The 23968-nt window shown below is 45.9% G+C and overlaps 2 protein-coding genes across 3 annotated transcripts in view; both read left to right on the top strand.

Annotated features, from left to right (window-relative positions):
• Positions 1-4672, top strand: part of Tll2 (tolloid like 2) — a 114466-nt gene extending 109794 nt beyond the window's left edge. The window contains exon 21 of the mRNA XM_006992415.4: positions 1444-4672. Within this exon, the coding sequence (XP_006992477.2) occupies positions 1444-1578 (135 nt within the window). The 3' untranslated portion in view covers positions 1579-4672. The remainder of the gene's footprint in view (positions 1-1443) is intronic.
• Positions 4673-7157: 2485 nt separating this feature from the next.
• Opalin (oligodendrocytic myelin paranodal and inner loop protein) lies at positions 7158-23950 on the top strand. 2 transcript variants are annotated; one of them, XM_015986052.3, is made up of 6 exons: positions 7158-7837; positions 11839-11874; positions 14462-14497; positions 15673-15792; positions 17355-17411; positions 19798-23950. In XM_015986052.3, exons 1-6 carry the CDS (start codon positions 7835-7837, stop codon positions 19972-19974), a joined length of 429 nt encoding a protein of 142 aa, XP_015841538.1. In that variant the 5' UTR covers positions 7158-7834; the 3' UTR covers positions 19975-23950. The 2 variants fall into 2 exon arrangements, with proteins under 2 accessions (XP_015841538.1, XP_076419203.1); XM_076563088.1 differs by lacking the exon at positions 7158-7837 and having other exon boundaries at positions 11696-11874; positions 19798-22567.
• Positions 23951-23968: the final 18 nt, after the last annotated feature.

The following is a 23968-nucleotide window of genomic DNA, read 5'->3' as shown; positions in this document are numbered from 1 at the left end:
TCATCCTCTCTCCCTTTGCCTCTGCCTTTGAGTCCTGTTTCTCATTTTCATTTGGTCTTTGGGCTTTATTAATTCAATATGTTAGTATATACTCACTATGTTCACAGTTCTTATCATAAGCAAAACCGAGTATAGATTACAAATGATCACACATCATACTTGGTATAAACACAATGTTTATATCTGAGGTCATTATTTTTCCCTTTATTACCCACTTCCTGGGCTCACTGTATCTCCCGCACCTGACTCAGGGAGGACATACAGTCTGTGCCCAGTGGGTGTATAGGAACAAGTGAGTACAAAGTCCTAGCCACTCCCCAAACACACCACATGGTACACCCACCATCTGTCCTGGGCTTCAACCCTTGTCTCTGCTGATTGCTCATGCTTCTTTACTATTGCCTAGGCTTATGCAAATCATTTTGGAATCATCACTGCTTCTGGTGCAAAACAGACATTCAGCCTGGTATTCATGTCTTTGAATGGTTAGTCTTCTGTCTTACCTTGTCTACCCCCCCCTTCCCCCCCCAAAAAAAAAGGAAAGAAAGAAAGAAAGACAAATGAGACCTCCTGATGCACTGCCTTTGATAAAACTTCTGAAACCAAGGAGTGCATGGAGAGGAGCCCCTTAGAGATCTTAATTAGTAGGAAGTCCCCTGTGGCACCCCTAGGATCTGGCAGGCAGTGGCTTGGCATCTGGCTCTAACCCCACTCTAGACCACCTGGCAGAAGCCTCCCGACACAAATGTAGCAGCTCCACCCACTTGCTGGCCAAGACCAAGCATAGACCTGCACAGTGGTCTTCACTCCAGGTTTCCTGGCAGACACTTCACAATGTTAAAAATCACAGCACAGGAGATCCACAGGATAAGCAGAAAGACCCAAGTGTGGATCCTGCTGACCTATGTGAACTTGACTCTTAGGCTCCTCACATGTAAAGTGGACCCAGTACCTGCCTTCTTACACACTTGCGAAGTCTGCATTAGATGAGATCTGAATGTGGGTAGCCAGTGCCTGCCTTCTTACACACTTGTGAAGTCTGCATTAGATGAGATCTGGATGTGGGTAGCCAGTGCCTGCCTTCTTACACACTTGTGAAGTCTGCATTAGATGAGATCTGGATGTGGGTAGCCAGTGCCTGCCTTCTTACACACTTGAGAAGTCTGCATTAGATGAGATCTGGATGTGGGTAGCCAATGCCAGGCCCGCCTGGGCCCTGATAGCAATAGATGCTGAATGTGTTCTGCGTCTAGCCTCAACTTTGTAAAGTAGGGCCCAGGGAATCCTCCTTTGAAAAGGAACCTGCTTGGATGCCCGTCAGAGCTTCTGGTGATCTCATGGCAGTCATGGCCATCCTTGGGCCCCATCTCAGTTACACCCTCCTCTACATTTCAACAATAACAGACTGGCCTAAAATCTAGCTTTCCTTTTTCTTTTCCCCAGCCATTAGAGGAAATCTACTCTGCAGGGGATTCGCTGATGATTCGATTCCACACGGATGACACCATCAACAAGAAAGGTTTTCATGCTCGATACACCAGCACCAAGTTCCAGGATGCCTTGCACATGAGGAAATAGCGTCAAGGCTCTGGCAAGGCAGAGACAAAGGATGTTTTAAACACCCATGATTGAGTAGCCCCCAGTGTACAGTATCTTTCTCAACATCAAAAACTCAAACTACATCCTTGAAACTATGTATCTGGATGAAAAGTACATGCCTTTGGCCAACAGGAAGAGAAAGAGTGTCCCGGTGGTTCTAGCTGCAGTGTTACCAATTGCAGCTTCTAAAGGAGGTTAAAATCTGAAGTTCGTGACCAAACAAGCTGTACCCTTGCTCCTATGGGGCAAAAGGCCACCTGGGCTACCCCATCCTCAACTCTGGACTGGCTGCCATAGGCGACAGGCAACACCAGCTTCTCCTGATGACTCGGCTGCCTTCTGTCAGCATTGGACGTTGAGGACAAAAGCTTGGCCGTGGCTGAGTTGTTCCAGGTGTGGCTGGAGTTTTGACTTAGCTCTTCCAGAGCCAAGCCAATGAGGAAACCTGAGACTATGTATGGACCCAAGAGCGAAAGAGGCATCTCAGTGCACAGAGGGAGGCTTAGCCTGGGAACTAGCGTCATGGAGTTGGAAGATCTCTCGCCTTTTCCTGTTACTGGCCATCCTTGCCTCCTCTAGGGTGCTCCTGTCATTGGTACCCATTCGTGAGGGAGAATCCATGGTCACGCCCAGCAGCACACTCACTGGTGAGCACTCCCAGGTTGCTGAGATGACACTCAGAGGCTGAGAGGATGCCACCTGTGCTGGGGTTCCCGCCAGCTTCCAAGCACTCCCAGCTGTGGAGGCAGAGGCATCTGCTCCAGGGAACCTCAACCCCTGGACAGCCAGTTCAAACAGCATCTGCAAGACGTGCCGCCAAGTCATCTCAGGAACAATTCAGGTCTCACTAGGTGAAAACTAGTAATTCCAAGTTATGTAAGAGTCGTCATCTTCCGGAACAAGTGGGTCTGTGGCACACTTCATGTCACCAGACAGGTTAAAGAGCGTGTTGGCTACTTTGCCGCAGTTAAGCAGGATGCAGCTGTCACACTGCAAGCAGAATTCTCAACACTCTGACGTGTAGAGGGTGATGTTTACATAATTTTAGCACCTCAAAGCATAATTGAAATAGTGATGTAGTTTTGAATGGCATTTCATTAAGGCATCTCTGGGCATTATGAGCTAAAAGCTGTGGTATGTTAGCTTTATAAGAGCATTTATGTTGGGATAACTTTAAAATAATGTTTACATAACCGCAAGTCCTGTTGGGTTGGTGGTGAACACAGGGCGGCACAGGAGCCTGCTTCCGTTAGAGATGGCATAGCTCCCGAGCACCAGAATCCCTTTGTGACAAACCATCACTTTAAAGAAAGTGTTCATGAAAGCTGAAGGTGTTTCTTTTTTTAAAAAGATCCCAGTATACCAACCAGAGGACGACGTCTAACTAAAGTGACTGCTGAGAGCAAAAAACCAGAATGATACAAAGAAAGGGGAAAGAAATGCATGGGAGCATTTTGTTCTTAAAACAGAAAAAAAAATCCAAGTATTATTAATAATAATAATATATGTCTGTATATATGTATCTATGTATGTATGTAAGGATCAGCTATCAAAGCCTTAATCAGGGCAGTATGGCAGTGCCAACCCACTGGCTGTGGCTTATCATCAGACTCCGGTGCTGGCCCCACACATGACCCATCTCCCTTCAAAACCAAGATCTCTTCCAGCTTCTCTTGGCCCTGAACTGAGGCTCCGTCTCCATCCTCATGTCCTGATTGCTGGCACACCCACCCGGGGAGAGCTTTATATGGCAAAAAAGACAGCTTCTCCCATTGTTTTGGTCCCATCAACCAACTGTGGTAGATTCCACTGCTCTGGTGTGTGTGTGTGTGTGTGTGTGTGTGTGTGTGTGTGTGTGTGTGTGTGTGTGTGTATGTGTGTGTGTTTAGGTTATACTTTTGTCTCATTTTGTCTGTGAAGGGTGGACCAGAAATCAGGATACATAAGGTATCTGTCCCCAACCCCACTCCACAGAGACAAAAATTCTGTATTTTTAACCTTTAGAAGCCTAAGTAAGATTGACAAATTCCATGGAAAATCGGAGCTGGGGAGAGACAGTGTTTGCCACTGTGGTGACACACTGATCATTCTTTTAGTGTGAATGTTTTTCAGAAGCACACGGCTCTAGCAGAGGCCATTTACAACAATACGGCTCTTATGGTAGCCCTTGTTTAGGCCTGTGAGTGACATACTCCCAGAAGACAGGCTCTGATTCAACAAGAGCTGCAGGGGGCCCCTTCTCTGGAAGCTGGCACCCACAGGAATTCACACAGGACACAGGTCCTGCAAAGAACTGCAGTCTGGCTTCCAAAAATAGTTCACTCCACAGAAAGACCCAGCTGCCCCACCTTGGCCCTTCCAATCGCTCAGTGTCCTTTCCAAAAACGTCCCTGGATATGTACGGAGAAAAGGTCTCAAGGCTAGCTCTTCAGTTTACCTTCCCTTTTATCTGGGACCAAGCCTGTGGGTGTCATGAAGCTCTAAGACCCAAGAACTGACTCTTAGGACAAATGACCTAAGGAAGTATTTGGAACCTGGGTCTCTGTGCCCTAGGTCTATGACTCTGAATCAGCAGAAGCAGGAACCTGCACCCAAGGCGGCGAAGCTGCAAAGAGCTGGCATGAGGCTATGTATCGATTCACTGTTTTCTCTGAAGTTTCTCTCTCAGTGTTCCCTCTACACAGTCGTGGAATTCTTAGACTGCTCAGCCTGTTTAGATAATTCTCTAACCACAGGTAAGCAGCAGCTTCTCATAAGAACATGCCGTCAGTCTGGTCCCCATGCTATTCCTTAGACTTCTTGGTATTGTTCATGGAGTTTGGGAAGAGATGGCCCCTTAGCATCCATAGATGTTTTAAGCTTTGCAGATTGTGATCAAACTTCTGATCAGTAACCCCCAAATCTAAAAAGGTTCTTTAAAAAAAAAGAAAGAAAAGTATTATCTATACATATAAGGGTATTTTTTTATTTCGAGTAACTTTACATTTCATGTAAAATGTCAGTTGGCAAGAACATGGGGGAGATGGTAATCCTTGTCTAAAAATGATGGTTTCATTAAAGAATGTGGATTTGCTGCTGTGTTCTGGGTTTGTGTTACTAGTTCAGACAACATCGGCCTTTTTTTTAAAAAAATGTGTTACTTTTTATTTTTTGAGTTTGAGTGTCTGCCTACATGTATGTATGTGTACTCTGTATGTGCCTGGTATCCTCAGAGGTCAGAAGCAGGCATACGATTCCTGGAACTGGAATTACAGGTAGGTACTGGGAACTGAACCCAGGTCCTCATCAAGAGCAGTAAATGCCCTTACCAGCCGAGCCATCTCTCCAGTCTCCATTACTGACATCATAGAGAAACATTTGGAAAAATCGAAACAGGTGTTTTGGGACCACACATGAATATAGTGAACCCCTGGTCCCAGTGTGATGACATTAGTCAGTGAGCCTTTGAGAAATGACAGCTCCCCTTCCCTGTCACCATGTCAGAGCAAAGCAAGGACATGACTGCCCGTGAACAAGACATGGATCCTTATCACACATCAACATTGCTGGGACCTTGATCTTGGCCTTGATGGGTACCAGAAGCATGTGTATAAGCACCCTGTTGTTTCTAATACACCCAGCATATGGGATTCTCTCAACCTAGGCAGCCACTTAGCATTTAGACACAGACAGCTTTTTAAGATGACTAAGCCTGCCGGGCGGTGGTGGCACACGCCTTTAATCCTGGCACTTGGGAGGCAGAGCCAGACAGATCTCTGTGAGTTGGAGGCCAGCCTGGTCTGCAGAGCAAGATCCAGGACAGGCACCAAAACTACACAGAGAAACCCTGTCTCGAACCCCCACCCCCACCCAAAAAAAGATGACCAAGCCTAGTAAATCATTGGTGTGACTAAACGCATCCAAATACTGGAAAATGTAAATGATCGGGGAATCAGAGTTCAAGTCCCCAACCTCTCACCCATGAAGGACATTCCTTCTGCTATTTCTAAGGAGATGCTCCTTAGGCCCAACACAGAAAGCCCCAAACTTACAATGGTTAGACTGAACAGTTTTGGAAATAAAACCTTTACAATGGTGTAAAAATGATATACATTTAGTAGAAACTATGTTTCAAAATTTTTAATTTTCATTTTTTGGTAAGATAATCTCTCATGGCACCATGTGGTCACAAGTGTCAGCAAAATGACACTGTATAGTGTTACTAAGCTGTGAGGTCTGGGAGGGTGGCTGTATTCCATGAATTTTTGACTTACATTATTTCCAACTTAGACTAGGGCTGTTGGGCATAACTGCCTTATAAGTTAAGGAGCGTCTGTACTCCCAGAGGAGGGGAGCCTGCTGACCTCACTCACCCTCTTTCCTTGGTCAAACACATTCAAGTGTATCCTGCAAACCCACCTCTGGGCATTGAAGGGACCTGCCCTGGGGAGAGAACCGCGCAGTCCTCTTTGGCACGTGGACTCACTCCAAACCAAGTAGTTCCTCCTCCTGGAACGAGAGTCTCCGTCAGCTGGCAAAAGGGCGGAGACATTTCAGAGCACACTTTCCTAAGGCCATCCTCAGAGGACTGTGAGGAATCTCTGTTGTCGACACCGCGGGAGCAACCCCACTGTTTCCCAGAGCCCTGTGCCTTGACTGTCTGTTCCCTGCATGCTCCACTACAGCCCATCCGTAATGACTGATGCAAGATGTTTAGAGGGAAGCACCACTTAACCAAAGGTGCCAACCGTTCTTCTAAAGAGATGGCATGCCCATCAGAGGGAGAGCTGGGGATCTGTGAGTATACTGTGGAAAGAATCAGAAATATCTCAGTGGCCTTGTGCATTCATAGCCAGGCCTCAGGAAAGTGAACCAAGGCTGTTGGGAAAGTTCTCATGTCTACCTACAATTCTATGTCTTACAAAAAAAATCTAGGTCCCTGGCTTGGAGCAGGTGTGTTGATTAACCATCCAGTCTACAGATTCAGAGGTGGAGACTTGGTGAGTGCCCTCAGCTCCTACAGAGGCAGCTGTGGTTTCTCACTGTGTTGACTCTGTGACTTCTAAGTACCATTATATTTAGTTTAGACAGTCACTGTGGGTTGTGGGATAATCTTTTTGTACACTGTGAAGATGTGTCTCTGCCTAAGGTACCTTCCGATTGGTTTAATAAAGAGAAGAGCTAAATGGCCAATAGCAAGGCAGGAGAGAATAGGTGGAACTTCCAGGGTTCTTCAGTTCAGGCTGGTTGGTCAGTGAGTTCCAGGGATGCAGGGATCACCCTCTCTGCCTCGTCCCTCCCTTCAGTGCTTGGCAGGCCCTCTACTGACTGAGATGTCTCTCCAGCCCTACAACTCACTTTAAGAGACAAACTCATGATGAAAATCATAAGCTGTTGAAAACAGCCTCAGCTCTAAGAGACTAGCACTCTGAGATGCGCTCTGAGATGCAAGGACAGAAAGCTGGAGGCTGGCATGAAGCACTGGGTGTGTCCACTGCAGGAGCCATAGCCCCGCCCACACAGAGTGTTCTCAGCATATCTCACGTAGCCATGCTTTGTGCTGATACCGAAGTTATGTTGCCCGTGTCATGGCTAGAAATGTGTTTAGTGTGAGTTCTGTCAGCTAGGGGTAGAGCAGTCAACCTCAGTCTTCGTGTCCTCTTTTAAAGACAGATTTATTTCATTTCATCTCTCTCTTTCTCTCTCTCTCTCTCTCTCTCTCTCTCTCTCTCTCTCTCTCTCTCTCTCTGTGTGTGTGTGTGTGTGTGTGTGTGTGTGTGTGTGTGGTGTGTGTGTGTCCATAGAAGTCAGAAGAAGATGTAGGGTCCCCTGGAACTGTAGTTACAGGCAGTTGTGGGCTGTCTAAAGGGAATGCTAGGAACCGAACTCCAGACCTCTGCAGGAGTGGTATGTGATCTCAACTCCTGAGCCTCCTCTCCAGCCCTGTCACCCATTGTTTCTAACGAGCTGCCAGCTGCCAGAGCTCCCAACTCTCACACTAGCTTGTGGCTTCTTTGCTGCGCAGTGAAAAGGACAGGAAATAAAGACAAAGAGAAGGAAGGCTCAAGCCACGTGCGGTGTGCAGGGGACAGAAGCTCGTCAGCTGAGGGCTTGGCTACTCCTCTGACCATACATGGCGTAGCAAGGGCTTTCCTGGGACTACCTCTAGCCCTGCCTCCCCAGCATTCCCAGCAAACGGGAGACACTGGCCGACAGTGCCAGTGACAGAGAAGCTTGCCAAGGGAGCCTGTTAGAAATGGTGAGTAAGAGCATCTTTCTTAGCTTGACCTTTCTTTCTCTCGCTGTAAACAATTCCAAGACGTTAAGGCTCAAGTCTCCCAGTTCAATACCTATAGCTGTACCTTTCCTACAATGAAGTCCTGGAGCTTGGCTTTTTTCCCTAGGTACAAAATACTAATTTAAAAAATTTCATTGCATATGTGGTGATCTCATCTCGTTCAGCCTTGGGTTCGGATCAGTGATCTTGTCTTTAGTTGTTCAGTCGTCTGCCTTCTGCTTTCTCAGCAGTGTGGACCAGAAGCTCTCCACCTTTCCTACTGATGTGTGGTACACACTTGGTGTGACTCAGTCAGGGGAAGTTTGCTCAACCAAGAGAGAAATCAGCAGGCTTCTGTGGGTTCTTTTTTCTGTGTGCAAGTCCTAGACTTTATAGACACATAAAAATCACTCATGTATATGTACATATGCATGTACACATATATATGAGTGTGTATATACACCCAAATACATGAGTGACCTTACATACTGATCACATATGTTATACACACACATATATGGACTTGAAAGCAGAAGTGAAACTGTCTGGAAGAGATGAAAGGGGAAGAGAGTGGGTGACGGGGCATGCTCAAGTACATTACATGTTTATATGAAAACGGCCTTGTATATAATATATAGAATAAAATATGTAATGGTATATAACATGTAATAAATAGTATGTGCAATTTAAAAGCTAGGATGACTTTGGTTATGAACATTCATTTATAACCCCTAGTTATTATTTTTATTATTATTTACTTATTCTAGGAGAAAAAACACAAGGTAAGCAATAGAAGCCAAAGTCTTGCCAAATTGTGCTTATTTAGTGCCTCACTACTGGGAATTAGATTTGTTTCAATGGAGTGTCTCAGAGGGGTTGAGTTGAGATGAGGGATCAACTCTTTCATTAATATGATAATTTCAGAGTCATTCTGAACCAAGATCAAGTTGTTGAAGAGTATACTGAAGTGGTTTGTGTGCTGGAGCATCTCTGGTCCAACGCCACTAAAATTTGTGAACTTTCCTGAAAATAACCCAGGTGACTGCCATTGGATGAGTGACTAACGAAATGATGGAGCGCTTATACCAAGTATATATTCAATATATATGTGTATGTATATACATACGATATTCCCGAATGAACATTATCCAGCCCTTGTGGAGAAGATCCTGAGCTTTGCCACACCTTGAGGGGTTGGAGGGCATCGTGCTGACAGAGGTATGTCAGGCACAACTCTTGCAGATCTCACGCAAAACTTAAAGAGAAGTGACGAGAAGTCACAGGAGTTAGGAAACCCTGTGACTGTTTACCACGGACCTCTGGAAGGAACCCCGCCTTGGTCCAGGTTTCCACACCTGGGCTGCAGGGATAACAGCTCTGTCCTATGGGAAGTCATCAGAAGAGAGTTAATGGTGTGACTGTCCTGTTTCCGCTTCCCCTTCATAAGCGTTAAACCCACGAGGGATACTCAGCCTCAGAAGAGGGCAGAGGCCTCTAGAAACATTCCATAGCTGTGACATCCATAATTCAGATCCTTTGGCTATGACCGCTTGGTGCTAACAATCCTGCCGGGACCATTTGCAGGTTGGAAGGAGCTGCCACAGTATATCCCTTGAGGTTTTCCTGTGAAGTGGGCAGAACCACCGAGCAGTATCCCATTTCCAGAATGGAAAAACTGAGCCTGGTAGGACAAAGGGGCTGTGAGGATACGGAGGCCAGAAAGTTTGTCTTCTCCAAGACCATGCAACTTCCAAGTGCACAGCAAAGGCTGTACCCAAACCTAGATCATGTGGTTCAGAGCCCAGGGTTGCTCCACGCCACCCAGCTGCGCCTCTAGAGGGCACCATGCCATCCTTTCCTCTCCACTACAGCAAGGCACTGTGTTTCTGCAAAATATGAAAGTCTTTCTGAAAGTGGCCAAAACTTTCGTCATCTTCATGTTGATAAACAATGCACGCAAAGGCCCACTTGTTGCTCGAAGTCCTCTTCTCCCGAGTCTCCCAAAGGAAGCTTTGTCTGTGGCCCGCTGACATCATCACTGATGAGATAAGTCTCTACAGCTGCATACACCATAGAGATCAGCAAGTGCCCTTGGGGCACCTGTAGGCTCGGGTAGTGTCAGCAGGAAAGGTTGGAGCCCTTGGGCCAGGAGACCCTTATCTGGGAGTCCCAGATGCCACCCTGGTTCTAGCGGCCCAGAAGAAGAGGAGGAATATTGATTCACCTGCAGAAACCGAGGGGTTGCAGGGAAGCCCTGTGGTGTGCTAGGGAAATGTCAGCAGAGGACTCAGTTCTCGTGACAGCTGACTTCGCTGTGTGATGCCCCATTCACCTGCTTGGGCCTTGGGTGCTTGCTCTGTAAAGGGAAAACGTATTGTTAATCAGTGGCGGAGCAGTGGACAAAGTCACTGACATGAGGAACTGTCCTAATGACGGATGTACTCTTTAGGGTGGAGTCGGGAGAGGCATAGGTTATAGGTTCTTAAAACACTTTATACTCTCCAAGGACTTTCCCGTTCTTTAGCCCATGCGACTTCCAGCCCACAGGTGATCAATTTTCTTGGTTTTGCACATGTAGGACTCTGTAATCTAAACCCAGCCTTGGACTGTCTGATCTGGATTCAGTCTTGGGTTGAACCCGGTCCCAGAAAGGAGCTCAAACTGTCCTGACCTGTTCATGACATGACTTCTCATGAGCTCCTGGGTCTCATTCTTCTATCCCTTGCAGCGAACTCCTGGGATATAAAATGACCTTTGAGGCACTTCAGGCCCAAATTATTCCCATTCTTTGGGATGCTTTAATTTCTTCCATTATTTCTGTTTTGGGGAAGGAGGTGTGCTCATGCCATGGTAGGTATGTGCGGGTCAGAGGACACCTTTGTAGAGTTGGTTCTTTCCTTCCCCTTCATGTGGGTCCCAGGGATGGAACTCAGGTCATCAGGCTTGTGTGGCAAGTGCTCTTAGCTGCTGAGTCATCTCTCTGTTCCCACCCCAGTATTTCCATTGTCAGAAAACATTTAATGTTAAAATTTAGCAAATGTGTTGCTGATTGAGTGACAGACCCAGTCTTGGGGGGCTGTGGGGGAGATCAAGAGCTGGAGGGGGGAAGGCAGGAAGAACCAAGATGTCAGGAGATGGGACTAGAGGAGGGGCCAGCCAGGAACCAGGAGTAAGGTGGATGAAAGTCCAGGAGGTAGAGAGAAGACACAGGGCCAGGGAAGGCCACTGGCTAAGGGACAGCAGGGTCCACAGAGGCTCCCAGCAGCAGGGAAAGGACTGGGTAGAGCAGCCTGGAAAGATGTGCCAATCAGCCCAAGCCCGAATGATGGGCAGGGATGAGGGAGCAGAAAGGAACCACCAATGGCCTTGGCAAGACCTTACCCTGATAAGAGGTGTGTGCAGGAAATTTGGTATGCTGTGGGGTGCAAAGTTTTATGTTGATTACACACAATGAGGAGGGATACACCAGGTACAGAGGGGTAAGTCCAGCTCCCTGCTACCCTGACTGGATCAGCTCACTGCCGAAGCCTCAGCTCAGCCTTGGTAAAACACGCAGCCTCATCTCTCTCTGGCTAACTCTCCCGAGAAGGTGGCTAATAGTCAGGGGTTACATCATACCCTTTGGGGGAGCTGATCTGATTTAGGCTGAAAACATTACTAAGTAATGTTTCTAAATTCTCAGTTCTCCCCTTGGAAGGCATTCTGGGAGAAAACCACTTCCAGTGTTTTGATGAGGCCCCCAGTCCAGCCCCGGCTGAGAGCTGGAGGGGGAGAAGGGAAGCCCATCACCACTGGCACAGCTCTCCAGTACCCCAGGCTCCTGTATTGACTGTTCTTAGGCTGACACTGGGAACAGATACGCACCAGTGGAGCCCAACTCTGGGTTCAGTTCGCCTTTGCCAGGGTTGCCAAGACTTGGAGGCAGAGGTTCGGGAGGTTGCTAACCATTCCTGGAAGTTTTAATGTTTCTTTCTCTCTTGCAGAGTTTTTCACTGAACTTTACACTGCCAGTAAACACAGTAAGTAGAGTGGTCAGACCCCTATCTCCAGGCAAGTGGGAGAAGGTCAAAGTGGAACTTATAGTGGGGACTCCAGAACTCTGTCCCACATGCCCTGAATATTGTGATGACGTGCACACAGTCTGTGTTGAATGGTCCTGAGAGCAACGTTTGTTTGAATTTAAATTATCCATGTGGTGTGTGTGTGTGTGTGTGTGTGTGTGTGTGTGTGTGTGTGTGTGTGTGTGTGTGTACACACGTGCGCATGTGTGTGGTATGGGCATACATGGACCATAGCATGTGTAGGACAACTTGCTGAAGAGAGTCAGTTCTCTCCTTCCATCATGTGGGTTCAGGGACTGAACTCGGGCCATGAGGCTTTGCAGCAAGTTCCTTTACCCACTAAGCAATCTCTCCAGCCCTGAGAACAATGTTTTTATCTTAAAAAAGTATAAACGTTCGTTTTTGAAAAAGAAAATTAAGTCCCTAAATTCCCGTCCTCAGAAAACAGCAGGACAGCGCCCCCTGCTGTCTGACTTTATGTGCACTCTGACTTCTTCCCACTGTGTTCTCACTCTACATACAATTTTGTGGCTTAAATATTTTCCACCAGTCTTTCTAACCAACTGAGGATAGTCCCACGTTATTTCTCCAAGTGACTTGTTTTGTGTGATGAGTTCCAGACGAGAGTAACTGTGATAAACATCATTATAGAGAAGACTTGTCCGTAGTTTCCTTTTTGAGACAAGGGCTCCCAGGGTAGCTCTGATGGCCGTGAACCTGCAATGGCCCTACTTCCACCTCCTCAGTGCATGCGCCGCTATGTCTGGTTGCATCTGTATTTGAGATTACTTCCTAAGTGCAGAGTCTGGGAAGAGAGTGATTGGGCCGATCGAGAATGAGTATTTTCGGTGGGTAAGGTTATTGTTATGTCCGTAAGCCAGGGCTGTGTTCCCTTACACCAGTCACTTTCCTTCCCTGTGCCTTACTCTTCTCATCTGTAAAATGGAGGCCATGTTGGTCCATCTTCATTCGGTGCCCGGTCAGGTAATATGGGAAAAGGGTTTGGACAGCCTGGCACACACTGGATGCTCCACAAGCATTAGATGTGGAATTAACAGGTCCTCATGAGAGCAGAAATCCCATCAGGAGAAGCAGGAAGTAAACAGGAAGGCAGCCATGCTGTCTAGGAGAGCTGGAGAGAGGGAAGCCTCACCCAAGCTCCCTTCCCCACCTCCAGGCCCTAGAGAAGCCAGCTTCTCACCCCCACCCCGGGCTCCACTAGTTACCTCTGCTTCTGGCTGTTAACTGCCTTACAAAATGTTTCCAAGAAACTGGATCTTGCCCGTTGCCCAGAATAGCCTTGAACTGAAGGTCCCTCTGCCTCTGTCTTCCAAGTGCTGAGATTAAAGGCGTGTAGCCACTATGCCTGATATGTCTTGCCCTAGCCAGCCTGAGTAAATTTCTGTACTTTGAAGACAGAACACCTTCCCTGAAACAATGGTCAGTTCTTCCTGCCATCCTCAGAAAAACAATACTTGCCGGTTGTGGTGGCACACAGCGGTAGGATCTGCTGAAGGAGGCGGAGCAGGACAATACTTTACACAGATGCAGGGCCGTGATCTGAGAGTGTGTAGGGTCGTGTTTATGTGAAAAGAGCCATCTAAGGAGCAGCAGGCAACACCACCACCATCCCTGATGGGAGCTCACGAGGAAAGAGGTCTGTCCTGAAGGTCAAATGCTCAAGTTCAGGTCAGATTCATCCGTGCAAATGTGGTCCTGAGTTGTGTGAGTTCTCTGAGGTCTGCTTTACCTACCTCGGAGATGCTAACCACAGAAAGCCTGGTGACACCATTGCGGCCGTCAAGACTGTAGAGAGGGGCTGGGCGGTGGTGGTGCACGCCTTTAATCCCAGCATTCGGGAGGCAGAGCCAGGCAGATCTCTGTGAGTTCGAGGCCAGCCTGGTCTACAGAGTGAGATCCAGGACAGACACCAAAACAACACAGAGAAACCCTGTCTCAAAAAACAACAACAACAACAACAACAAAAAGATCACAGAGAGGGTTAAATAAAAATAGACCTGACCAGTGAACATGAGGTCATGACTGTGGTGCTCCTGAGATCCCTAAAACCCCCAGAGGTAGCCATTATTGTCCCTATTTCCTTTTCCCATTTTCATACATGTGTATGTGGTGTGCATTCATGTGTGTGCATCTTTTGCATGTGTGTGTGTATGCACACATGTATGTGCATGTGGAGGCCCACGGTTGACATTAGGAATCATCCTCCATGTCTCTTCCACCTTATTCATCGATGCAGGGTCTCTCTGTCACACCCAGAACTCCCTGACATGGCTATGACTAGTCTTGCTAGCCAGTTTGCTTTAGGAATCCCATCTCTGCCTTCCAAATCTGAAATTACAGGAATTTGTTTCCTCATAGCCTAATTTCACTCTAATTCTTACTTTGGAAACACTCACACAAGACTCTGCCGTTGCTGTTGTTAGTCATTTAGGGCAAAGGTGACCCTACCATCGGCAGGACTTTTTGCATGGTGTACGCGCTACAGATTTTGTTTTCTTACATCACATACTCTTTTTCCTCACAGACGTCCTCTCCAGTTGTCACGAGTGCCAAAGGCGATGTAAGTGTCCACTTCAATGACCAAGCCTTGGTTTTGTCATCTGTGAGGGGGCAAATGCTCTCCGAATCTCCTGTATTTGTTTTGTGGATTGAAGTTTGACATATGAACTGTTGCCAAGCCCAGAACTAGACTCAGTAATTATTCCTATAACCACCGCTGCTCAAAAGCAAGAGAGAGAGTGTAAAACCACAGGCCCTGGGGCCAGAGAGATGGCTCAGCAGTTAAGTGCTTACATAAGATCTCTGTTTGGTTCCTAGTACCAACACAATAGCTCACAACGACCTGTAACCCAGTTCTTAAGGATCTTATGCCCTCTTCTGACCTCTGCAGACTGAGGTGCACACACACACACACACACACACACACACACACACACACACATACACGTGCACATAAATAAACAAACATTAAAATACATGCATATGCACAGGCAAATTCACAGAGCATGGAGAAAAGCAACCAGGCATAAGAATCCATACCTGTGTTTGCATCTGTATGTTGGAAACCAGACAGAACCTATCTACAGTGTCCCTGATCCATGCTAGACTGTTGACTGGCTTGGTCTTGTGCAGGCATCCTCAGCTGCTGTGAGTTCATGCGTGGGATGCTCCGGTCATGAGCAGAAGAGCTGTTTTGCCCTAGTCTTCCTCAATTTCCTCTCCTCCCTACTCTTCCGAAACATCCCTTGAGCCTTAGGGAGGAGGCAAAATAAAGAGATCCTCTTCCCAAGGGAGCACACCCCAGACCCTTGCTCTCTGCACTTTGACTAGTTGTGAGTCTCTACATTAGCCACTGTCCACAGTACAAAAAACAGAGGGCACTTTTTCAGACTGGAGGTGAACATGGCATCTAACTGTGGCTGTGAACTGTACCTTGGTTTTTCTTCTTCCGAAAGGATGTTCGTGCTTCTGTTCCCTGGGACTCCTGCTTTAAATCAGTTGTCCTTTTTCTAGTAGATGATCAGCATTCCAAATGCATGTAAACTATATAAATTAGATCCCAGGAAAGCAATTCACCAATTATATACATCACAAATATCTTTGGAAATATTTCATTTCCCCAATGCATCCAGAGCCCATGCATGTTTTTGTCACTGTTTATTTTTAATCACCAGATGCATCCTCTATTCTTGAAGAATCTGGGCCTCCCTGACTCTGTTTTATTTCTCTGTTCAGGACTGTGGTCCCTCTATTGGACTAGCGGCCGGAATCCCCTCCCTGCTGGCCACAGCCCTGCTGGTGGCCTTGCTGTTTACCTTGATTCAGCGAAGAAGAAGCATCGATGAGCCCATTGAGGTGATCACTGCTTCTTTGGTTGTGAATGTGTAGCTTGAATCTCAGTTTCTCAGTGAACTGGCCTCTGTCCGGGCTAGGCATGTCAGAACCCAGAACCTGTGTTGTTTCTGAGGACAAGGTAGTAGACGTTGCTGGACTGAAATGTCTTTCGTAGGTAGATTCAGGCAAAGCTGACTTGCACATGACTCTGATCACTTGAACAAATCTCTAGCAATAAGATGACATTTGGTGGCAAAATATAGGAATAGGTTATTGGTGCCATGCAAACATGTCTGTACCGTGGGGTGTTATCCGTACTGAGGGAGGAAAAGGCACAGGTTTCATCATTGGACAGTAAGAATGTGAGGGGAACAGAGACAAAGAAGTGCTGAGGTGTCTATGGAAGGGATACATTGAGACCTTGTCTGTTCCTGTGTCTAAATAGGCAGGACTTACAAGAGAATGTGCATGGACCCCCTGACATCCCATACTTGAATCAGATTTGCCCTGGGGACCATGCATGGTCACCTAGATCCGCATCCAACAAAGTTTCACAATGTGCTCTACCTGTGCCACATAGCCTCTGAGTTCTAACTTCAATCTCTATTTATAAACAATCACGGTTGTTTTCATACTGGTAGATATCAATATGGAAAGATAGAAAGCAGGCATCCAAACACACAAAACAAAACAAAAAAACCAAAGAATTTCTGGGGATAGAACTATGTAATTGTTCTAAAAACATTTGGGGGGGGTCTTTGTTTGATTGTTTATGGTGGTGGGGATCAGGTACGGGACTTTTCCCACATGCTAGGCAAGTACTCCACCACTAAGCTGCACTCCCACCCCAACACAAATTTTTATTATGTATATAGTCCCCCCAAACATCATTCACAAAGGATACACTTCAAGACCATGTAGTAGTCACTTGATGCTGTGAAGCATGTTGAACCCAATGTCCCTATTGGACACTATGCACAAAAATATGATAATAATAAATTAGTCACACTGAAAGATTAACATTCTTAGTGAATAATAAAACTGAATGACTTAAAATAGAACAATAAATGTCTCTGTCAGCTATCACAGGGCTGGTATCATATACAGCATGGATACAAAGAGCAAGAGGATGGGATGAAGTAGGGTCTTTCAAGGCTTCTCACGCTATTCAAAATAGAAGCTTATAACTTTTGGCTTCTGGGATTCCCATTAACATCTTAAGATCCCAGTTGGCTACTGGTCACTGAAGCCACTGCAAGTGTACAGGGGGATTACTGTAACTGTAAACATATGGCAATGTGGAAGTAGAGTATGGAGAACCCAGTTATCACCTCACAGCCAATCCTGTTCCATCTCCTCCTGCTCACTCCGTCACAGTGCCAGCCCTGGACTGTTTTTGAACAATGATGCTTCTTGAGTCTGTTCATTTTGCTCGAGGTCGCTTAGCTTTGCTTAGCTGCGTGTTTGTTTTGTTTTAAAACCTTCTGGCAAGCCTAATGGGCACTGCAGTTTAAAACATGATGATTTGAATGGTTACAGCTATGGTCTTTCATTTGTTGCTTATTTATTTTTGACTGTTTTAGGAAAGTGAGAGACCATGTGAAATTTCAGAACTCTATGACAATCCCAAAATATCTGAGGTAAGAACTTTTAATTCTAATCCCCACATGTGACAGAAAGTGTAGCCAGCTAAGGATTTTTAAGCCTAGACTGCACAAAGGTGCCATCTGACTCCTGGAAAGGAGGCAATGGAACACAGTGAAAGCACAAAGGAGGTGATCCGGGTGTCTTTACCGATCAGACAGGAGTTCACAGTTGATTTGACATTAGCAAACAGGGTGTGGACTGTAGATCAATGGTAAAATTCTGACCTAACACATAGAAATCACTGGGTTCTATGCCCAGCATGGAAAATTCAAATAACAGCAAAACAGAAAATCAACTTAATGTAATTTATTGAATGGACAAAAGAACCAGCTATATGGCCATGTTAATAGGACAAAAGGGTTTTTAGAAAGGTAGGTCACTTGTGATAAGAGCTATTTATTCTTATTTATTTAGTGTGTGCGTGTGTTTGTGTGTACACAATGTATGTGTGTGCACACATACGATTGACTATGTGTACCATGGAACGTGTGTGGAGGTCAGAGAACATTTAGGTGTTTGTCCTTACTTCCCAACTTGTTTAAGAAGAATTTCTTTGCTGTTTTCCTCTGTGGATGCTGGCCCACAAGCTTCCAGGGAGTCTCCTGACTCTGCCCCACATCTTCCGTAAGAGTGCTGGCATTACAGACGCTAGCACTACACATCTGGTTTTTATGTGGGTTCTGAGGATTCGAACTCAGATCTTTACACTTGCATAGTAGGCACCATTTCTCCCCAGCCCTTGAAATGGACTTTCAAAGGTGAGCTAAAATAGGAACTTAACTTGAAAAGGGGTACCTAAGGGAATATGTCATTAAGATCAGAAACAAATAAAAAATGTTCATCACTTGTATGCAGCACTGGACTTTAGGTCCTAACCAACACAATGGAATAAAAAAAGGCAAACATAACTTGAAAAGGAAGAAGTAAAATTATCATAATTTGCAGATCATATGTGACTGTCAACATAGAAAAAAAAAACAATAACCTACAGATAGGTTATTAGAATTAGCCAAATAGTTGAATAAGTTTATTGCACATAGAAACAATACACAGGATTTAGTTCTGAGGTAGAGCACTAACTGAACATGAGCAAAGAGGCCTAGGTTTCATTTCCAACACTGAAAAAAAAAATTCAAAATCATGTGCATTTATTAATACCAACAGCTACCAGTTAGAAAAAGAATTTTATAAAATCCTATTTTGCAATGGTAATAAAATACATAGAATGCTGAAAACAAATTCGATGAAATGTCTAATCCTATTATGGAAAAAATAAATCTTCAATAAAAGAATTCAACAATAGCTAAGTTATGATGGTTATATACTATAGTCCTGGAAAGGATGACTCACCATCATAAAGATGTCAATTTATGGTACTTTTATTATCTGTATAATCAGTGTAATTATGGAGCTAGAGAGCAGTTAAAAGTACTTACTGCTTTTTCAGAAGACCTGGGTTCAGTTTCCAGCACCCGTATGGCAACTCACAATGGTCTATGCTAATTCTAGGGCATCTGCACTCTTCTGACCTCCTCAGATACCAGGCATGTGCATTTAGGGAAAACATTCATACACATACAAATTAATTTAATTTTTTAAATAAACATAATTGTGATATAAATCCCAACACATTTCTCAATAAACTTAGTAAGATTATAAAGTTTATAGGGAATAAAACATGAGAAAAGTAATTTAAAAATGAACATGTAGGCCTGGAGAGATGGTTCAGCAGTCAGGAGCATTGACTGCTCTTCCAGAGGTTCTGAGTTCAATTCCCAACAACCACGTGGTGGCTCACAACTATCTACAATGGAATTTGGTGCCCTCTTCTGGCATGCAGGTATACATGCAGGCAGAACACTGTATACATAATAAACAAATCTTTTAAAAGAATGAACATGTAGAAAAAAATGAAAAAAAAAAAGCAAGATAGTGGGTTTGAGCCCAACTATAACAATGATCATATTAGATGTAGATGACCTAGAGAGCTTCAATTACAAGGCAGAGAGAGTCAGTTTGGCTATAAAAGCAATAGCCAACTTTATAAAACTCTACAGAATCGCACTTTATGAATATAAAGACTTGAATGGATTAAAAGTTAAAGGAAGGAGACACCGTGCTAACAATAATTAGAGTTGTGTGGCATGAAAAAACCCTTGAAGGCAATAAGTTCAGGCAACTGTAGACGCCACTCACTTCCTGCCCCTCAAGAGCCGGTGTCTTTAGTCCCCTGATCCCCACTGTCTTGCCAACCATTGTTTCACATGTTTGGTCTGATCCTGGCTGTTTCCATTGGCAGGGTCCATATAGCTGAGCCCACCTTGGCCAGAAGCTGAAGTCTCTACTATATTATTTTAAAAATCTGTTTGTGTTCTCAAGAATCCTAGGCGGTCACCGACCCATGAGATGGACCCACGAGGTGCCCAGGAAGGCCACATATATGTGAAGACAGTCTCTGGAAGTGAGGAGCCCCTGCCCGACACCTACCGTCCTCCCGAAGAAATGGAGAGAAGGAGAGGGCTGTGGTGGCTTGTGCCAAGGCTGAGCCTAGAATGACAGGGCTTTGTCAGGGAGCTGACCTGGAGCTGGCCCAGGGCTGAAAACCCCGGGATCTGTGCTTGGGAACTGTGCTTGGAGAGGCGAGGGGCTAGCTGCCTCTCATTCCACATAAATTTCATTTATAGATCCGGGGTGTATCTGGGTTGTTTTTCCTCATCAGGGGATGCTGCAATAAGGTTCATTCAACCTCAGAGCTTGCAGCTTAATCATCGATACAGCCCAGGTGAGTTCCTGTGCATTCAGAAGAGCCCCCTTTGTCCCATTTCTTAATCCAGAGAAGTTTGCTTTTGGGAAATAGGCTTGGCTTCTGAGTGTCCTGCCTTCTCCTCTGCCTGCCCCATCTCTTATCTTAAAAAAGTAAGTAAATAAAGCTATGGGAGTTGGATTTTCTGGGTCATTGGCCAAGGCCAGCTTGGCACAAGCTAGGACATGAGTGAAACTTACAGAAGACATGGGAAAGAAGATATTTCTTCCTTCTGAATATCTCAGGGTAAGGCTCACATGGAGCCACACATGCATCCAACACAGGGAAGCATGTGGCGAGACCACGTCATACAGCCGAGAAGGGGATATGGACTTCTGAGTCAGACCTGCCACTGAGCAGCTGTGAGAAGTCTGATGGAGTCACCTACACTCCCCAAGTCTGTTTGGGGTAGTATAAAAGAGTGTGTGTGTGTGTGTGGGGGGGTATTCTGTGCTTCCTTTGGACTTTGGAGAAATTACATAAGAACTAAAGGGAAGTGTTTTCCACCTCGTGGACACTGGCAATACCCATTCCCACTCCTGACCCTGCTCCTCACACCTCCTCCCATCCCGCTTGTCCGATCAAGTCAAACAGCTGCTCTTCAGCACCTGTCACCCAGAGTCACAAAGTCAACAAGGAAGTGTAGATTCCAAACTTTCCACATGACCTGCAATCCAAATTGGGGCATTTAAAAATAACTCTCATTGTCTGCTCACTTGAACTCTGGACATCATTTGTCCTTGTGCGTCAACCAAGTTTCAACTTCCAAGTACAGAGGCCTGCGTTACACATGACACGTTAACGTCCAGGATGCTGACGTCTTTGACGGCTCATCTTCACTGTCGACTTGATGGGACTTAGAATCACCATGGAAACACACCTCTAGAAAGGTGTAACTGAACAAGAAGATCACTGTTGACTTGATGGGACTTAGAATCACCATGGAAACACACCTCTAGAAAGGTGTAACTGAACAAGAAGATCACTGTTGACTTGATGGGACTTAGAATCACCATGGAAACACACCTCTAGAAAGGTGTAACTGAACAAGAAGATCACTGTTGACTTGATGGGACTTAGAATCACCATGGAAACACACCTCTAGAAAGGTGTAACTGAACAAGAAGATCCGCCTGAATGTGAGAAGCACCATTCTAGGGCGGGGCTTCTGGACTGAATCCAAGGGACTTCAGGTTGAGCACGCAGAATTCATCGCCCTCTGTTTCCCGACTACAGATAGAATGTGTGACCAGCTGCCACACTCTCCTGCAGCCATGCCTTTCCGGCTGTGATGAACTGACTGCACCCTCAAACTGTGAGCCAAGAGAAGCCTTTCCACCTTCAAGTTGATTTTATCAGGCATTCAACTGTAACAATGAGACATAACTAACATAAAACTGAGATCCATGTTTTAATGACTTTCTTTGCAGTGAGGCATTTTGTTTTTGAAGTATCCTAAAGCAAAGATGTTTGTGAGGAAGAGAGATAAAGAGGACCAAAGATGAACACAGGACCAAAGGGATGGGTTAGTGTATCTACAGCTGCCATCCAAGGGAAATCTAGGGTGACTTCACCAGCTTGGCCCAGGCCTTTGCCTTTACTTCCCCAGATGGCTTCCAGGTAGCCTGGTCACAGCTTCTTCTGATGCATGGTCACCACCTTGGACAGGCCATGCTTCACAGTGGGAGAGGTGAGGTCTCAGGACATCTCTGGGAGCATCCACAGTCTCCATGAGCCACCTGGATATCCCAGAGAACCATCTTTTCTCACACGGGGCTTCTAGATGCTCAGAAATGATTCTACTTCTTGAATAATAGGGAATGGTTCTGTAAACCCGATGACCACCACCCACTAACAACTGCTTTTCAAAGTACCTCTGAAATTCAGTTTTGTGTTTCATGGGCCCAGCTCCTTAGATAAGCTCATTTGGGACATCTTCAAGCAGCCATGCCCAGGGATGCTGAACATTTACTTCTCTTACATGGTGGGGAAGGACCTAGGACTCCCTGAGAGCCTGATCAGACTGTGGCCTTGTGGCTTTGATGTATATGGGTATCAGCTCCAGCCTAGAATGTTGGTCACCTAGAACCTCAGTTCTATGCTTATAAAACTGACCCCAGAGGGCGTCTGTGAGGCCTGACTGAAAAACACTTATCAGTAAGCCTTGTAATTGATAAAATAAGGTACGACTGTGTTTTAGATACTCTATTTTAATTCTACTTACAATCAATTGCTTGGAATCTTTATTTTAAATTATTTTCACTAAAATTGCAAGAGTCAGTATTTCTGTTGATACAAAAACTTCTTTTGTAATAAGGTGGGAAATAAATGGTCATCTGACAAACCATCTGTGGTTCTTCCCCGATGTGAAGGGTGCAACTTTCCCCTTTTCTTTTTTCTGCCTCTTTCCCTCGGATGCTGGCCAGAACCTAAGTGTGCTTCCTCTGGCACTGTGGGTTCCAGAACTTTCTCTAAAGCCCCCTCCCTGCCTTGTGGCAGGGCTCCTTTAGGAGGCAGTGAGGAGACCGCCATGCTGCAAACTCAGACAGTACTGTGGTCCTGTTTCCTTCTTTCCTCCATCCTCTTCCTTCATCAACTGATACATGGAAAAGATCTGGATTTGGGGTATTAGTCAGGCCTCACTCGAATTTACCAGCTCGCCTGCTGCGAAGGAAAAGTTAGGCTTTTCTGAGTAATTCCACAAAGCAGGCAGGCATAGCAAAGCTTTGTGATGATGACTCCATAAGCAACTCCACAGAAGGGGTGTTTCTGGGAGGGAAACGTACGATCTTCTTAAAGGGACTATGAGTCCTCCTATCGCCTTAGAAAGGCTTTAGCTGAAACAGCCTGACAGGGGTGGTCTCTTGGCCAAATGACTGACAGGCCCAGATGGGTTATCTTCTAAGGGAGGAGCGATGGCATGAAACTTTCTAACCTTTTGGGACAGATCAGACTGTCATGCTGCCACCCATAGCCAAAGGTATTCTCTTCTTTTGACCAGGCCTAAGAAATGGCAAAGCTGATGTTTGCCTTTCTAGTGTTCCCAGTGGAGTGGGAGGTGGGGGCCAAAGCTCCAGTGGCCTCCAAGAACATGGAGAAGGGGCATCTGGGTAACGCTGACTAACCCTCTGTGGGGAGAAGCACAGTAAGCTGGGACATCAGATTCCCACCATCCCCCTATGATATACAAGACTGTGACCAGGGACCTCTCTTCTTCATACAGCATCACCCAGCTCCTGGAAACAGACTGACACTCATCAATTTATCTCCAGCTCTACAGCAGGTTGGGGACGCTGGCATAGTGACAATAGATAGCCTTTTAGGTCCCTTCAGGGCATAGGGTCTGTCTAGTCTGTGCCTCCTGGAGGAAGCAGGAGGAAAGAACGGATCTGGTAAGGAATCTTCCAGAGCCTCGCTTCCTTGCCTTGGGTGCCCTGAGATGAAGAAATCTACATGGTTTCTCTGAGAGCTCCACATGGAAAAGGGGAACTTTCCTGCTGTGGTTTAGGAAACTGCTTTTGTGACCAAGAGAGAGCAATGAGAATTCATCCCTGAAACAGCTCGGTGCTGGTCAGGAAAGGAACCAGCTCACAGCAGAGCCAAGACAACTAGGAGTCAGTACCCCGCTTCCCAGCACTTCCAAAGGGACCCAGAGTCCCCTTGGGAACCTCAGATGTACTAATTATACCTGTGTGTCGCTTCAAAATAAACCACAAGCTCTTTCTCCTCCACGGTTCCATTTGTGTG

The sequence above is a fragment of the Peromyscus maniculatus genome, chromosome 1 (assembly GCF_049852395.1).
Source record: "Peromyscus maniculatus bairdii isolate BWxNUB_F1_BW_parent chromosome 1, HU_Pman_BW_mat_3.1, whole genome shotgun sequence".
Taxonomy (NCBI): Eukaryota; Metazoa; Chordata; class Mammalia; order Rodentia; family Cricetidae; genus Peromyscus; species Peromyscus maniculatus.
This window is presented reverse-complemented; position numbering and strand designations above follow the sequence as displayed.

Bases quoted from the DNA above. Each gene is read 5' to 3' on its own strand.
- Opalin (XM_076563088.1), top strand. From the start codon at position 11,818: ATGTTTCTTTCTCTCTTGCAGAGTTTTTCACTGAACTTTACACTGCCA. The intron at 14,498-15,672 runs GTAAGTGTCCAC...TTCTCTGTTCAG, and splicing joins TCACGAGTGCCAAAGGCGAT to GACTGTGGTCCCTCTATTGG. The intron at 17,412-19,797 runs GTAAGAACTTTT...TGTGTTCTCAAG, and splicing joins ACAATCCCAAAATATCTGAG to AATCCTAGGCGGTCACCGAC.